General features: G+C 37.2%; 1 protein-coding gene across 2 annotated transcripts; it reads right to left on the reverse strand.

The window, feature by feature from the left end:
* Nucleotides 1–1,638: 1,638 nt before the first annotated feature.
* TFAM (transcription factor A, mitochondrial) lies at nt 1,639–15,916 on the reverse strand. 2 transcript variants are annotated; one of them, XM_028124000.2, is made up of 7 exons: nt 15,658–15,915; nt 15,008–15,126; nt 13,473–13,543; nt 12,911–13,060; nt 8,995–9,090; nt 3,360–3,416; nt 1,639–2,865 (listed from the first exon to the last, which is right to left on the reverse strand). In XM_028124000.2, the coding sequence occupies exons 1-7, from the start codon at nt 15,756–15,758 to the stop codon at nt 2,719–2,721; spliced, it is 741 nt and encodes a 246-aa protein (XP_027979801.1). In that variant the 5' UTR covers nt 15,759–15,915; the 3' UTR covers nt 1,639–2,718. The 2 variants fall into 2 exon arrangements, with proteins under 2 accessions (XP_027979801.1, XP_027979802.1); XM_028124001.2 differs by lacking the exons at nt 1,639–2,865; nt 3,360–3,416 and adding an exon at nt 3,423–5,925 and having other exon boundaries at nt 15,658–15,916.
* Nucleotides 15,917–16,168: the final 252 nt, after the last annotated feature.

The raw sequence follows: 16,168 nt of genomic DNA on the forward strand, positions 1-16,168 counted from the left end.
GTACTTCCTACAGCAATTACTTTGTTGGGGCAACTTAAACATCTAAAAAGCAAGGCTTAATTTAAGTGAGTGGTCACTGGTTACTGATAAAAGTTCTTGTTCTTTATAATAGAAACTTTGTGTATATTGTTAATCAAGATGGCATTTGGCATGTGGCATGCCAGTCTTCAGCATGTACTGGTTTATTAAGAAAGGTGTGGAATCAGATTATTCTAATATATAAAGTAGAAACAGTAACATTCTCTTACAAACAAAGCAAACTCAATACAATTTGATATTATAATCTAGTTCTGCTCTAGCTCTTTCCACTGTTTCATACTTCTTTTTCCTGTATGAGGGTGTAAATACTTGAGAACTTACTGGATACTGAACCTCCCGATATATGTAGGAAGATTTGATTTGAATGTGTTGAGTATAAAATAGCATCCATAGGTAAAATGCTAAAAGAGCGCAGAAGGTAATTGCAAAGATGTGTTTTGTACATTTGTCAGGTGTTTACAGAATTCATTTCTCTATCTCACCCATTCTACAATATTCACTACCAACATTGACGCCTATGTGCTCCCTGGGCTCATCTGAAGCACCGGCACAGTAAATTATTTGACTGATGACTTTTACCGTTCTCCTAAAGATGGTATATAATCAGTACCATTCTAGATGCCACAGGGAGTGAGGGCTTAATTCTCCTGGAAACCGAAATAAGAAAGACTGACAGACAACAGTGCACCTCCTCTTCCTCCCCAAAATACTCTAGCCTCAGAACCATGATGTATCTATTTTTTTTTCATGGTGTATCTATTTAACTAACGGCAGACTGTCCTGTATTCATAACCACAGGGGAAAGTTGTTTGAAAACACCCAACTTTATACATTTAAATCTTATTCTTCCTCTTGTTTTATTTTTCTCTTCAGTCCCTACCTTTGTCAAGCTCAGTATACATAAGTCACCTTTTTGTGACTTTTTACTGATTTTCTATTCAGAAACAATAAAAATCTTCAAAGCTTTTCTGGAGATTTAGAAACTACCATTTCTCAATATTTAGCATAATATAAAGCACATATAAATTTTGAGTTATCCTGTTCCTGAACTGATGATGAGAGAGATGAATGATTTTGATCAAAAAAGTGGTATGGATTTTGAAAACCTTTGCTTGACTGTCCTAAGAGGATAAACAAATGCTAAAAGTTGATAAGGTTTTTGTGGTATGTGCTAGCTGGAAAGTTCTTGAAGTTCATTTTACTAAGCCACAGCAAATACTTTAAAAGAATCTCATTCCACACTATACAGATCTTTTTTATTATACTGCAACATAATTTGAAACTAAAGATAATTTTCCTTGCTAACACTGTGGAACAAGTTTGCTTAGCTTTTTCAGTGGTCTGACTTCTTTTCTCTTAAGGTAATGGTGACAAAGATTCTAAAATAAGAACCTCTGCAAGAGTTTTAAAGAACTACCCCAAGACATTTATATATTGGAACACGAGTCACACTACTCTGTACTACAGACCATAGGCTGACAAACTTAACTTTTTAAGGGGTTGGATAGTAAATATTTTAGGCTTTGCAGGATACAGTCTCTGAATCAACTACTCAACTGTCACCGTTGCACAAAAGCAACCATAAACCATGAGTAAAAGTATAACCGTGTTCCAATAAAACTTTATTTATTGACACAGAATCTCATATTAATTTTCATGTGTCTTGAAATTTTCTTTTTAATGACTTAAAATTGTAAACACAATTCTTAGCCCACATGCCATGAAAAGCAGGCGTTGGGCTCAATTTGGCTCACAGGCCAGAGCTGGCTGTGCCTTATATACAGGCTTATATATGTTATGCAAAACGTTTAAATTTCAAGCCTAAAGACTTTGGAGACTTGTTTTTTAGAGATGTCATTTTAAAATTTATACCAGACAAATTATCTACTCTGGATAAATACACTCACATGAGAAAGAGAAAATAATTCAGAATACATAACCCTATTTAAGAAAGAAAACAAAATCTGCAAAATGAATGTTTCACCTTAAAACATATAATTAGGAAACATTTAAAATTTTTATTCTATGCAGTATAAAACAATATGCATAGATTTGGTACATAATTTCTTGGTTTTTACTTTGGGAAAAAGGCAAGTAAAAGGTTTATAAATCTCTCCCTTTTATAAAAACTGCAACTGAAATCAGCAATTCCTTGCATGTACAACCATCAACTCTGAATATATGAATTATACCTAGGGATTGGAATTTACCTAGATGAGTTATGGGTGCTCTTCTAAAATGTACAATTATATCATAGAACACTATGACTTCTACAATTTGGGACAGTTTTGAATATGAAACTCCTGCCTCCATATATATATATATATAAGGAAACAAGAATACTCTTTCCAGTCATCAAGTATAAAAAAACTTCACAGTCTGATTTACCTTTATCAAAGGTAAAATGATTCACTGCTGCATTTCATGGATTATTTTGATCCTCAGTAGTTCCTTAACACAAAATAAATTTCACATGAACTTTTTAGCTGTTTGGGTTTCCCAAAGTAAGATACTAATACAAAATGTATTGAACTGGCAGAAGTCCATGGGCTAAAGAAAAAGGAATTAAATATAAAATGTTCACGAACTTTATCCTTTCTAATTTTCAATAGCTTCAGGTATTGAGACCTAATTGGTTTCTTGTGTCTATCCATTATGAACATAACTCAATCTTCTATTTTAATACTCCTCAGTGTCATCTTTTCCGTGGTGCTTTACTGTGCGACGTAGAAGATCATTTCGTCCAACTTCCATCATTTGTTCTTCCCAAGATTTCATTTCATTATAATAACGAATTTTATCATCATTAGCAAGTTGAATATATACCTGAGAAAAAGTGTAACTGTTAAAATGATTTCTTTAGAAGAGTCCTTTACAATTAATTTCTATAATGATCCATATACTCTAGAAATCACCCTACTGTTCTATATGCATAAAGGGGGACTGAAGAAGGAATGCTTTTTGAGATAAAAAATGAGAAAAGAGCCAGAGATAAAGATTTTTGTAAGAATTAATAAAGCTGGTACAACTTTAGGGCTTGGGATGTGGGAAAGGAGCAGAGGTAAGGCATGACTGTCACTGGATAGAGTGAGCACTCTAAGTTATGAGTGACATTGTTTTAAAATACCAATTTTATTTGCAATTAAAAACTAACAAAAGAAAAAAGCCACACTGTTTCTAAGGATATAAAAATAATTTTAAAATATTTTAAAGTGTTATTAGTGATATAAAGTTGTTTTCACATGAATCAAGCCTTGCCCTAATATATTCTCTCACAGATATTCTAACTAGACACTGGAAACTAAAACCATACTACTTACCTGCTTTTGAGAACTAGAGAGATTTTTCCAGTTTTCATTTATAGTCTTCAGCTTTACCTATAAAACACATATGTTTAAGTACCAGATACAGAGACTTCAGTGGTTAAAGATCTTTTTTTTATTATTCATTACAACAATAAAATCTCAGATGTCAAGAATCACAGGCAGTTTTACCAATTCCTACCTTTCTTTCTAAATAAAAACTATTAAACTGTTGAAACATACAAAAAATGAGTAGGATGAAGATATTTACCTTTTTATTGAGATATAATCAACATGTAACATTTTATTAGTTTCAGGTGTAAACTTCGATTCATTATTTGTATATACTGTGAAATGATCACCACCATAAGTCTAGTTAACATCTGTGACAATAACACAGTTACAAAAATTTTGTTTGTGATGAGAACTTTTAAGATCTATTCCAGGCAACTTTAAAATATTAAGTATATTCACTATGTTGTACATTATATCCTCAAGACCTATTTAAAATTAGAAGTTTATACCCTTTGACCATTCTCACCCATTTTGGGCCCCAACCCTAACCTGTGGCAACTACCAATCCATTCTCTATAACTATGCTTGTTTTCAAGATTCCACTTATAAGAGAGATCATACAGTATTTATTTGTCTCTTATTTCACTTAGCATAATGCTCTCAAGGGCCATTCGTGCTGTTGTAAATAGCAAGATTTCATTCTTTTTGATGGCTGAATATTCCATTGATAAATAAACCACAGTTTCTTTATCCATTCATCCATTGACAGGCAGTTGGATTGCTTCCATGTCTTGATTATTGTAAATAATGCCCAATGAACACGGGGGTATGCAGATATCATTTCGAGATAGCATTTTTGGTTCCTCTAGATAAATACCCAGAAGTAGAACAGCTCGATCATATGGTAATTTTATTTTTTGAGGAACCTCCATACCATTTTCTATAGTGAGCTGCAATTTACATTCCCATCAACATATGCACAAGGGTTCTCTTTTCTCGGCATCCTTGCCAACACTCATGATTTTCTCATCTTTTTGATAACAGCCATTCTTTTTGATAATAAGCCATCTTTTGACAATATCATTCTGAGGGGGATATCTCATTGTGGTTTTGATTTGCATTTCCCCGATCATTTCGGATGCTGAACATCTTTTTATGTTAAGCTAAAACCTGTTAGCCATCTGCATGTCTTCTTTGAAAAAATGTTTATTCAGATCCTCTCATTTTTTTAAAGATTTTATTTATTTATTTGTCAAAGACAGAGAGAGCATGCAAGCAGAGGGAGCGGCAGGCAGAAGGAGAAGCAGGCTCCCCTCTGAGCAAGAAGCCCAATGCAGAACTCAATCCCAGGACCCTGTGATATGACCTAAGCCAAAGGCAGACACTCAACTAACGGAGCCACCCAGGCATCCCCCGTCCCCATTTTTTAATCAGATTGTTTTTTTGCTATTGGTTGTACACATCCTTTACATATTTTAGATATTAACACATATATGATTTTCAAATATTTTTCTCTCATTCAGTAGGCTGCCTTTTCACTGTTAATGGTTTCCTTTGCTATGCAGATGTATCCTTTTTGATTCAGCAATATTAATATCCAAGTATAAATCTATATTCCTATGATAGATTAACTTCTAAGATTAAGTGTTTTTATTTCTTCCCTGTATCTTAATGTTTTATTCTAAAATCTGTGCCAAAGTGTTTAGGTGTAGTCATAGGAACAAAACAACACTAGTCCTTAATTATACTTAGCTGAACTTAATTATATGACTTGGAAAAAGTCATTATTACCTCCCTTAGGCTTGGTTCTTCATTTATAAAATTAAAAGGATTCAGGGAACCCATGGCTGGAGGAAAGGCAGAGAGGAGAGTCAGCACACCTCATACAGCTTGTGCTGTTGCTTCCAGAAAGCAGAGACTGAAGGAATAAATGGGTGGGCAGAGAATGAGGGGCAGAGGGAGACAGACAGGGGTAGGAGAAGGCAAGTGTGAAGGAGACGGGCAAATGGTCTGAAAAGTATCTGTTTAAAGCTAAGAGGAAGTCATCAGTGATTTTAAGGAGAAGCAGAATGAGAATAATGAACTTTACTGTTCTGAACTCTTAAATTTTTTCCTATCAACAAAAATGGAGGTACCAGATAGTATCTGGGGCTACATAACCATTACATTTTCAACATTTTAAAACTTTCCTTTATAAACACATCTAATATATTCAGGGACAGTTACTCACTAAATAACTGCTCTCTTAGCTTTGGAAGGAATTGCTGTAATGCTCTCAATTCTTTCTTTTAAGTTTTTTGCTTATATTTAATCCATAAACTTTTGTATTCACTGAGTTCAACAATAATTTATGAAGTTGCATGCCTAAATAATCTCAGCTTTCACCTAAATAAAATAATTCATTAAAGAAAATTAAAGAGATGGAAAGGTATTTACTTTTGCTCCCTCCTAAAACCCATTAAACAAAGCCCTTCCACCATGTGAGAGGATACCAGCTATGAACCAAGAGGGACCTCACCAGTAGGCAACCATGATGATGTCTTGATCTTGGGACTTCCCAGCCTCCAGACTGTAAGCAATAAATTTCTACTGTTTATTTTTTTTTAAAGTAAATGAATAAACAACATTTTTTTATGGCATAAACCCACATGGAAAAGACAACAGGAGAGGGCACTACTGAAACAAAATTTTAGAAGCTGAAAAGCAGGTGGAGAAATGGTGACTTACCTAACCAACAAGGCAAATTCCCAAGCTGGCATTGGGGAAAGCCAAAAAAGCAAACCAGTTTACAATGCAGAATTCCCAAGTAGCTCAGGAATTGGCAGCATCAGGTAGAAAACAGAGGTGAAAGTTGGGCTTAAAACAGGAGACTGACTGAAGTTCTCTTGAAAAGGAGATTAAATCCCCACCATGGGCAGATTCTAGGATTTATCCTCTCAAAAGGGTCAAACAGAGCTACTCTGTAGATACCAGGTATAGATGGGGCCAGTGGCGATTAAGTAAAAATGTATACAGTATCCAGAAAGAAAGGCAAAAAAGGCTAAGAGAAAATAACACAGAAAAGAAAATGAGAGGACCAGCTCAGAAGACTCTCTCTCTTAGGACAGAGGAAAAAAAGGGGGGAAGGGAAGAAAAATGAAAGCAGATCACATTCAAAGGATTAATAATCAAAATGGCTTTATACTTCTCAAAAGCAATCACAAGAAGCTACAAGGGGCGCCTGGGTGGCTCAGTTGGTTAAGCGACTGCCTTCGGCTCAGGTCATGATCCTGGAGTCCCAGGATCGAGTCCCGCATCAGGCTCCCTGCTCAGCAGGCAGTCTGCTTCTCCCTCTGACCCACACCCCTCTCATGCTCTCTCTTTCTCTCTCTCTCAAATAAAATCTTAAAAAAAAAAACAAGAAGCTACAAGAGAAAGAAGCAATATTTTTAAATTTTTGAAAGAACATGATACCCTAGAATTCTATGCCTAAATCATCAAACAAATGTAATGATAGAGATATTTTCAGAAATGCATAAACTCAAAAAATTGATCTTCCATGTACTCTGGGGAGATGCTATAAACCAAGAAAGACAACAGAAGAAGCAAAAGCACCACAAGGACGAATGTCAACTGTGCACTAAGCATAAAAGGCCACAACCAAATTGGAACAAATCAGAGGCACCAGACTGAAACTGACAGAAAAGCTAATGCATCTAAATGCACTGAAAGCTGGTGAATATATTTAAGAGTTTAAGGCTAAATTACTGATAGTATATAATAAGCTAAGGAAACAAAAACACAAAACATAATGAACTTCAGTGGAAGTGAGTTTTGTAAGAAAGGAAAAATAATCATAGCAAATGACACAGCTCAGCTATGACTACATTATCATAACAACATACTCGATATTGAACTAACCAAAATTATGATAACTATACTGGGAGGCAGGTGATTGGAAACATGAACAGTGGGATGAGAAAGTGTTAAATGTTAGTCTTAAATAGTGGGAGGTAATGCCTAAAATATAGATAATGCTTAAAATTGAAATAAATCAAGAAGTAACAATATAAGGTATTACTTAGAGATATGGAGGTAAATACCACAAGAGTGAGCTAACAGTTGAAGGTATTTGCTTCTGGACTAAGCAGTATGACAGGGCTGTGAAAACTGGTACCTTTCATAACAAGTCTTATTTTGATTCTTTTAACTATGAGGATGCATAACCAATATTTTTTAAATGATTAAAAATGACAGTTGCATCAATTTTAATTCCCTGGGATAGAGTCCCTCAGCCATTAAGCTTTCTAGGTGATTCCAAGGTAGTCTGAGTGGAGAACCACTGATTTAGGACGATTCTCTAGCATATAACTTTCTTATACTTATAAGAAAACTAAATCCAAAGTTAGTGACTGAGCAAATTCCAACTAAAAGAATAAATAGGCATGCATTTTAGTAACGTAAAGACATAGAAACTGAATTTTTAAATCCCAAGGAGTGGGGCGCCTGATGTCTCAGTCAGTTAAGCATCTGGCTCTTGATTTTAACTCAGGTCATGATCTCAGGGTCCTGGGATCGAGCCCCGCGTCAGGCTCCCCACTCAGCGGGGAGTCTGCCTGTCTCCCTCTCCCTCCATCCCTCTCCTTGGCACGCCTGCTCTCGCTCTCTCTAAAATAAATAAATAAATCTTTAAAAAAATAATAAGACAAAATAAAATCCCAAGGAAAAAATCAGTGACTATGTCACATATACATTATTTAATCATATGTTAAGCAGATTTGTGAAATGAACTACAGATCCAAATAACCCAAAATGTGGCAGAGTGGCAAAAACCATCTCAGATTGACAAGAGTTAGGGATCTGAACACTTTTCTCACCATATCATATTATAAAAGGAAAAATACAATTCCCCATTTGTAGCTTCTAAGAAGGAAATAAAGGAAACAATAAGCCACAGCAGGAATGACGAGCTTCTCTTTTTCTTTGACCCATTCATATGATGATACTCATGTGTATAATACATTCCCACAGGCATAACCAAAATTTTATTAAAGGGTATAAGATGAAGAAATAGATTATACTCAAATCCCAGTACAAAATATTGTAATTCTACTCTCATTCTTTCTCAGTGATTGCAAAACAGTTAAGAATTGCCAGATGAGGGGCACCTGGATGGCTCAGTCGTTAAGCGTCTGCCTTCGGCTCAGGTCATGATCCCAGGGTCCTGGGATGGAGCTCCGCAGCGGGCTCCCTGCTGAGCAGGGAGCCTGCTTCTCCCTCTCCCACTCCCCTGCTTGTGTTCCCTCTCTCACTGTGTCTCTGTCAAATAAATAAAATCTTTAAAAAAAAAAAAAAAGAATTGCCAGATAAGAAGTCTCCAGAACTTTGACACCCCTATAAATTTGAAAATGTTATTTTTTAAAATAGAAAAAAAATTGAATATACATGTTGGCCACTAAGTACTCAATCGTATGTGGCAAGAAAAAGGGTTTTCCTTTAAAAGAGACACAAGAAAGAGGACCTTATTTGTATACTTATTTATAATAATTTACTACTTTTCTTCACCTCCTAACATATGGAACCCCTATAATTTTCTTTCTAAATATTTTAAAAATCAAAATAAACAAAAATTTAAAAAACAAATGCTGTTCTGTTTTACCTGTGATGTACCATCCTTAGTTTCCTGGAACCTTTCAGCTATAAAAATGTTATAAGCTGAGCGAGGTCTTTTCGGTTTTCCAAGCATTGTTAACTCCTGAGTAACAAAAATGAAAAAAGTTAGATACAGTTTTTAACTTCTGTGAGACTTAACTTTATCTACAGAAACTTTATTCACTACTATGCATATGGAAAGTTTTTGTAAGTGAATGTTACAACTCTTATACAAAGTGACCGTTCTGAGGATGAGAATTTTTTTGATAGCACTAAGTTTTAAAAATTATAATAGATTTTATGAGTTATTTTCCATACAAAAACATTTCCTTTACATATGATTTTCATAGTCTCCACAAACTGAATAACTGAGCAATTATGTACAAAATCTTTTTTAAAGGTTAAAACAATCTCAGCTTCATCCTTACAGGACACTACCATCTCCTAGTCACTACATGGCTCCACCACAACTCATGAACACTAGACTATCTGTTTAATAATCTCTCACTGCATTTCCTTCTCTGATAAATCTCTCAACTTTTAAACCTCAACGATGTGTTAAATTCAACTCTTTTAATTGGATACCAAAGAGCAGGGGATGCAGGATATGGAAAATACACATATCCCTTGCTGTTTAAATCAGTTTAGTTTCTGACTTTCAGAGAATAAGGGATACTGCATTATCCTAATTAGTTTCTGAATTTGGATAGTAGTACTTGTAATTTATAAAAGCATATGGCTTTTGGGTGCCTGGGTGGCTCAGTTGGTTAAGCGACTGCCTTCGGCTCAGGTCATGATCCTGGAGTCCCGGGATCGAGTCCCACATCGGGCTCCCTGCTGAGCAGGGAGTCTGCTTCTCCCTCTGACCCTACCCCCTCTCATGTACTCTCTCTATCTCATTCTGTCTCTCAAATAAATAAATTAAAAAAAATTAAAAAAAAAAAAGCATATGGCTTTTGATGGTAATTTGGTTAAAGTCAATAACCCAATTTTTATTCATAAGTAAAAGAAGGACCCCTGTGATTTACTACCTTCTCCCTGAACTTTTCAGTCATAAAACTACTGTAGACTCCAGGCACTTCATAACTATTTCTTTTTTTGTTTCTATAGCTACTGCTAGGGATTTCTCTCCCACATGCTCTACTTGTAACTTCCTGATCCCCACACTTCTCACCTGATTTCTAACTGGTTGGCACTGGGAACCTTCAATAGAAAGAAAAATTCCAACAGGGAGTAAAAATGGAAGTCTGCGAGAAAAAACCTTCAGGCTTCAAGTTCTGGTTCTACCTGCAAAGAGCTTGGAAGTCCTCACTCCTTCCTAACAGTAAGTATAAAGCTGAACAGACTGAAAAATCAACAACCTTTCTTGGATCCAAGAGAAAGAGGAGGAAACAGGGCAAACTGCTGTCCCCTACACTGGAGAGACATACAAGTGAATACAGGGAGTCGAGGCAACCCCTGCTGGAACCAGTGCTGGGGTAGGAAAATCTCTGTTGTAATAAATGAATTGCTGGATGCTCTGTGTGGACAACTCTTTGAGTTTAAAAACTACAGGAGGACCCAATCATAGGAGGGTCCTCACAGTATTGTGAGATTTACCTCTAGGAGCTAGACCAGATTTCCACAATAAATACTGGAAAAAATCCCCTCCTGCTTCTGTGAGGGGAAGAGGAAAAGAAACTATTTTGAAATGCTTGAGCACTCAACTATTAACAAGGCCTGCCCTCAGGGTTAACTAGTTAATGAGAACCTAACTGACCTGAGTGAAGGGAAATACCCAACTCCTGCACACTCTAGCCATCCTGTCCCACACCTAAGGGGGAGGCGGTGTGTGCAGGAGTGAACTCAGAAACTCTTGTAAAGTTCACAGACCAGTGGCACAGGCTCACTAAAAGATCAGGACCTAATCATAGGACTACAGAATGCTTTTCTTGCCCCCACGCTCATCACATTATGAAGGCCTATTTACAGTAGTTTCTTCTACCCAGTACCTCACGTCCATCTATCAAGAAAAAACTTCCAAGGCATACTAAAAGGCAAAAAAACATAATCTGAAGAGACAAAGCAAGCATTAGAACCAGATGAGAGGGGTGTTGAAATTATTAGACCAGGAATTTAAAACAACTAGATTAATATGCCAAGGACTCTAGACTGCATGCAAGAACAGACTGGCAATAAAAAACACAGAGATAGAAATCCCAAGGATGAACCCCACCCCCCAAAAAAAAGATTAGATATCAAAAATGCTGTAATAGAAACAAAGAATGTCTTTGATGGACTTATTAGACTGGACATGGCTGAAGAAAGAATCTCTGAGCTAAAGGACATATTAATAAAATCCTCAAAAATCCAAAAGCAAAGAGAACCAAGACTGAAAAAAAAAAAAAAAAAACAAACTCAACAGACTATCCAAGGCCTATGGGACAACCTACAACAGGTGTAACAAACATATAATGGGAATACAAGGTTTGCCTGGGTGGCTCAGTCACTTAAGGGTCTGCCTTCGGCTCAGGCTGTAATGTCAGCGTCCTGAGATTGAGCCCTGTGTTGGGCTCCCTGCTCAGCTAGAAGTCTGCTTCTATCTCTCCCTTTGCCCCTCCCCCTGCTCATGCTCACATGCACCCATTCTCCCTCTCTCTCTCTCTCTCTCAAATAAACAAAATCTTTTTTAAAAAATAATGGGAGCATGAGGAGAAAGAGTAAGGAACAAAAGAAATATATGAAAGGGAAATCCCGTATCACTGCCCAATCCTCATTTCTGGTCCTCTCCACTCTTACCAATGGATGGGTGCATTAAAGAGGAAGGGAGAATAAAAGTGGGAGAATAAACTTTAGTAATCACACCTCCAAATACTATCCCGAAGTAGACACGGTATTTCTCTTATTATCTTTTCTGGCTCCCTTTTACTAATTGGATCAGAAGACTAGATGACTATCTAGATTACTGACTTTAAAATGGGTGAGTCCTCAACTCTGGTACTAGGAGGGCTTGACATTAGGGTCAGGGAGAGAAATGTCGGCATCTCACATCAAAGTCTCAGATCTACTTTTCCAAAGAAGTAGTTTTAACTCTGATGACTATTTTCTATAGTATATGTACTGGACCAGCAAGCTGACTACCTCTTCCTAACATTGGTTCTACAGAAAAATGTAGTCTTTCTTTCAAGCAATAGAATTTATGTGGATTAATAATCTTAAGCTGGGAACTACAAATTTTGAACCATATGGGGTTCTTAATAAGGAAAAATTGAATTTCATCCTATGGGCACTTCTTACTTGACTAGATACAGTAAGTCACTTCTTCCTGATGTGTTAATGAATTCAGTCTATTTAGCAACATTCAGAATCAAATTCACCATAACCTATAAAACAATTCAAATCAGCAGGTTATTCTAGATAAGACCCAGAAGCAAAGATTCTTGTTATTCCTGATTTGGCTGTTTCATAACTCTGTTCCTACAGCTTTCATGCTAGTCCTAACTACGTATCTTAAATACAGATACATCCGAAAATAATTAACAAGGGTTTCCGAGACAGACTCAATGCCAAGTGGTACTAGTGGCAGAAAAGAGCTATCTCGTTATTTCTTTTCTTTTTTTTAAGATTTTATTTATTTGACAGAGAGAGACACAGTGAGAGAGGGAACACAAGCAGGGGGAGTGGGAGAGGGAGAAGCAGGCTTCCTGCAGAGCAGGGAACCCACTGCAGGGCTCAATCCCAGGACCCTGGGATCATGACCTGAGCTGAAGACAGACACTTAACAACTGAGCCACCCAGGCGCCCCTATCTTGTTATTTCCTAAATGGGGTACTCCTGATGACATTCTACCATTTAGCCACACATATAAGAAAAACTTCCTATATTCCTAGTTATATAAATTTCAGTCCTTTGCCAAAGGAAAAGAATATTTCATTGATACTCACTCTTTTTTTAATTAATGCTTTCTTTTTTAAACGTTTTTGCAGGATTTCTTTTTCCAAAGATACGATCTGACTTGGAGTTAACTGTTCTTGAATTCTGTTTATCTCTTCTTTGTATGCCTGCCAGTCTGCCCTGTAAGCATCTTCATATATCTATAAATAAAAAGCCCAAATAAGAAGTCAATAAACTACTGCTGGTAAATTAAACATAGCACCCCTGCCAGGGAAAGACAACTGCATGACTTCAGATAAAGCAGACTGAACCACCAAGTGGAAAATGTGCTCTGGAATCACATGTATATGGATTAAAAACATATATTTTTCATATACATGCTAACCAAGGTGAGGGTCTACCAATTAGTCTCCAATTTCAGATTGCTGCCAACCCTTTGTCACCACTGCGATACATTCATAATTCTAATCGTTTATGTGAATCAGAAGGTATGAAGTTCCTTTATAGATAATGAGTATTAAATAAAATTTTTTTTGGTACTTTAAAGGACATGACTATTGTTTTTAAATGAAGAATAACTGGTCAGCAATGCTGAAAAACCAATATGCTTACTTTTTTCTCTGAATCAGGAAGTTCCCTCCATAGTTGGGCGATTTTTCTAATTAGTTCTGAATTTTTCGCATCTATAGATTGGAATAAAATGAAAAAAAGTCACAATTTTATGTCTCAGGATTAATTTCTAAAGACTTCTAGGAAAGCATAATCCATTAGCTCTAAGTTTTATTACAGATGCCTCTCTATCACACACAACTCAATACAATGCTTTAGGTTTTCTTTAATCAATTAATTTAAATTTGATAATTTCATATTTTATTCAACATTGTTAAAATCTGTTATCTAAAAATTAAGAAGTATATCACATACCCCCAAAAAGTCCTCAGAAATTATTAGTTTAAGCAGTTGGGTAATCAACTTCTTCAAGCTTTTTACTTCGTATTTCAAACAAAACTTTTCTCCCCAGTCTTTCAGGAATTATTAAGTTCATAAAACCTGACTAAACAATAAAATATAGTCTTCATTCATATAACATCACCTTGTATTTCAATTACAGAAATATTATTTGCAAACAAACTATTCTAAAATCAATTCATTATTCCCCATTTCCTTCCTCATTTTAACTGGAACGACTGGGATGTATGTAAACATTTTAACAAACCATTTAGTTTGAACTACCATATTTTAAAAGATGTGAGTACTTCTGAAACATGTCTCTTAAACCAATTCGTTATAATGTGAGAATTTTCATTACAGCTCATTTGGTTTTCACAAGTGCCCTGTGAAAGGGCTTTTAGAAATCATAAACAAAGTTGACTGTTATTATTATCTTTATACCACTATAATCCCAAAGGAAGGCCCACAGCCTTTCTAGGGAGTCAACAAACATACTACCTGGAAATCTCTTTTTTCAGGAATTCAACCAATTTCCAGTGAAAAAGCTCTTGAAATTAGCAGTAATTTGTATAGAGCTTTACAGTTTATAGAACACATCCACGTAAGTTATTATTTCATTGCAATTTCATTAACAATTCCCTGAAGTAGGAGCTAAGTAAGAAATAAGATGGTTTATCAATGGTGCTCCAGGCCAATGGCAACTAGATCCCCCAAAATCAGCTATTTCATCCTCTTCCCTGGATGCTTTCCACTCCACATGCTGCTATTTTTAAAATACCTTTCATTAAATGTCAGGAGGATAAAGTCAATGATATTGTAACAGCATTGTATGGTGACTGTTAGTAGCTACACTTGCGGTGAGCACAGCATAATGTAGAGTTGTGGAATCACTAAAATCACTATATTGTACACCTGAAACTACCATAACACTGCGCACCAACTATACTTCAATAAAATATATATGTAGTAATAAAAAAGTAAAATAAAAATAGCTTTCATTAACTCGTAATTTATTTTTAAGGCATTTCTACCTGGTAAAAAATACGTCCTACTTCCTATTTTACAGACCACTAAATGTAATGGTTGTGTTTCCGCAGTCAATGGATGTTTTGAAAATGCAAATCAAGTTTGAAGTTTAACTGTTTAGTGTCCTCTTTATTACTTCATAAAAGAGTAAATGCTCCAAAACTCCTTACCTGGGTTCTGAGCTTTAAATAAGGGTAGCTGTTCTTTAGAAAATCGAACGTATGAAGTCAGAGGCTTCTTTGGGTAACTATTCGCGGCGGATGAAAAACATCTCGGTACGTACGCAAAACTACGTATAAAGAAAATAACCAATATCAAGTATTTAATTGACAATATTCATTTGTATATGAACACAGATCCCAAATGAGATGTCATCAAGATGCTACAGATGACACCGTGTTTGTGACACTTAAAACCCTGTCCTAACCAGAAAGAAGACCTGCAAAACTGAAGTCTCAAAGCTCTAAGTCTGCTAGGAAGGGCAAAATGGAGGAAAGCTTCTATACTTCAGCTCCTGGCCCCTGCCTTCTTAAGGCCGATATTGATAGCGGGAGGCTCGTTGCGCGACTTCGCAGAGAACTCTGGACGAGTGCTACAAGGTTGGACAGTGCGGTGCGGCGGGAAGGAAGGGGAAAGGTGGAGAATGGCCGGAAAGACTACTGGCGTAAGGCCTGGTCTCAAAACCACCTAGGCAAAGTCGAGGTCTGAATCAAAGGGCCATAGTGGCCCGGACCTCGTAAGAAGGACAAACAGTATACATTCCAATCCCAGAGCGTCCTGGGCCGTGCCACCTCACGAGGTGGCACGCGAGCGGTCCCACCTGAAAGGAGAGCGCAGTCGACTTCCACAGCCCGCGCAGAGGTCCGCTCCGGACTTTCCCAGGGCACTCAGCACGCTCCACACGCCCCGGAAAAGCGCCATTGCACCAGCCTACAAAGTAGCGACGGGGCGCCAATCTCGCAGAGGCCTGCGGCACAACAGAACAACTCCAACAATGACTAGTAGAACCCGCTGCCGACCCTCTGCAGTTTACTCTCATGCCCGCCACTCGCGAGGCACCATGGGAAATCCACTAGCATCCGGTTGGTAGTAGGGGGCGGGGCAAGGCAGAATTGACGCAGGCGCTGTAGTGGTTTCCCTGGTAGGCGGGGCTGCAAAGGAGGAGGAGCTCGGGGGCGGAGAAGGGAAACCGCAACCCGGCTCTCCTGCGGAGGGTCCTGGCCTCAAGGGGGCGCAGCTGAGCCGCCTCTGCCCCCGGCGCCCCCCTCCGCAGTCGTTTCTTCCGCGAGGCCAGGAGGTTGATGGAGGCACTGCGGCGGTCTCACACCTAT

This window comes from Eumetopias jubatus, unplaced genomic scaffold (genome assembly GCF_037043125.1).
Source record: "Eumetopias jubatus isolate StellerSeaLion01/CBP00866 unplaced genomic scaffold, mEumJub1_p1.0 scaffold_17, whole genome shotgun sequence".
NCBI classification, from domain to species: domain Eukaryota; kingdom Metazoa; phylum Chordata; class Mammalia; order Carnivora; family Otariidae; genus Eumetopias; species Eumetopias jubatus.

Bases quoted from the DNA above. Each gene is read 5' to 3' on its own strand.
- TFAM (XM_028124000.2), bottom strand. From the start codon at position 15,758: ATGGCGCTTTTCCGGGGCGTGTGGAGCGTGCTGAGTGCCCTGGGAAAG. The intron at 13,061-13,472 runs GTAAGCATATTG...TTTTATTTATAG, and splicing joins TTCCTGATTCAGAGAAAAAA to ATATATGAAGATGCTTACAG. The intron at 2,866-3,359 runs GTAAGTAGTATG...ACTTTTTCTCAG, and splicing joins TCTCTAGTTCTCAAAAGCAG to GTATATATTCAACTTGCTAA.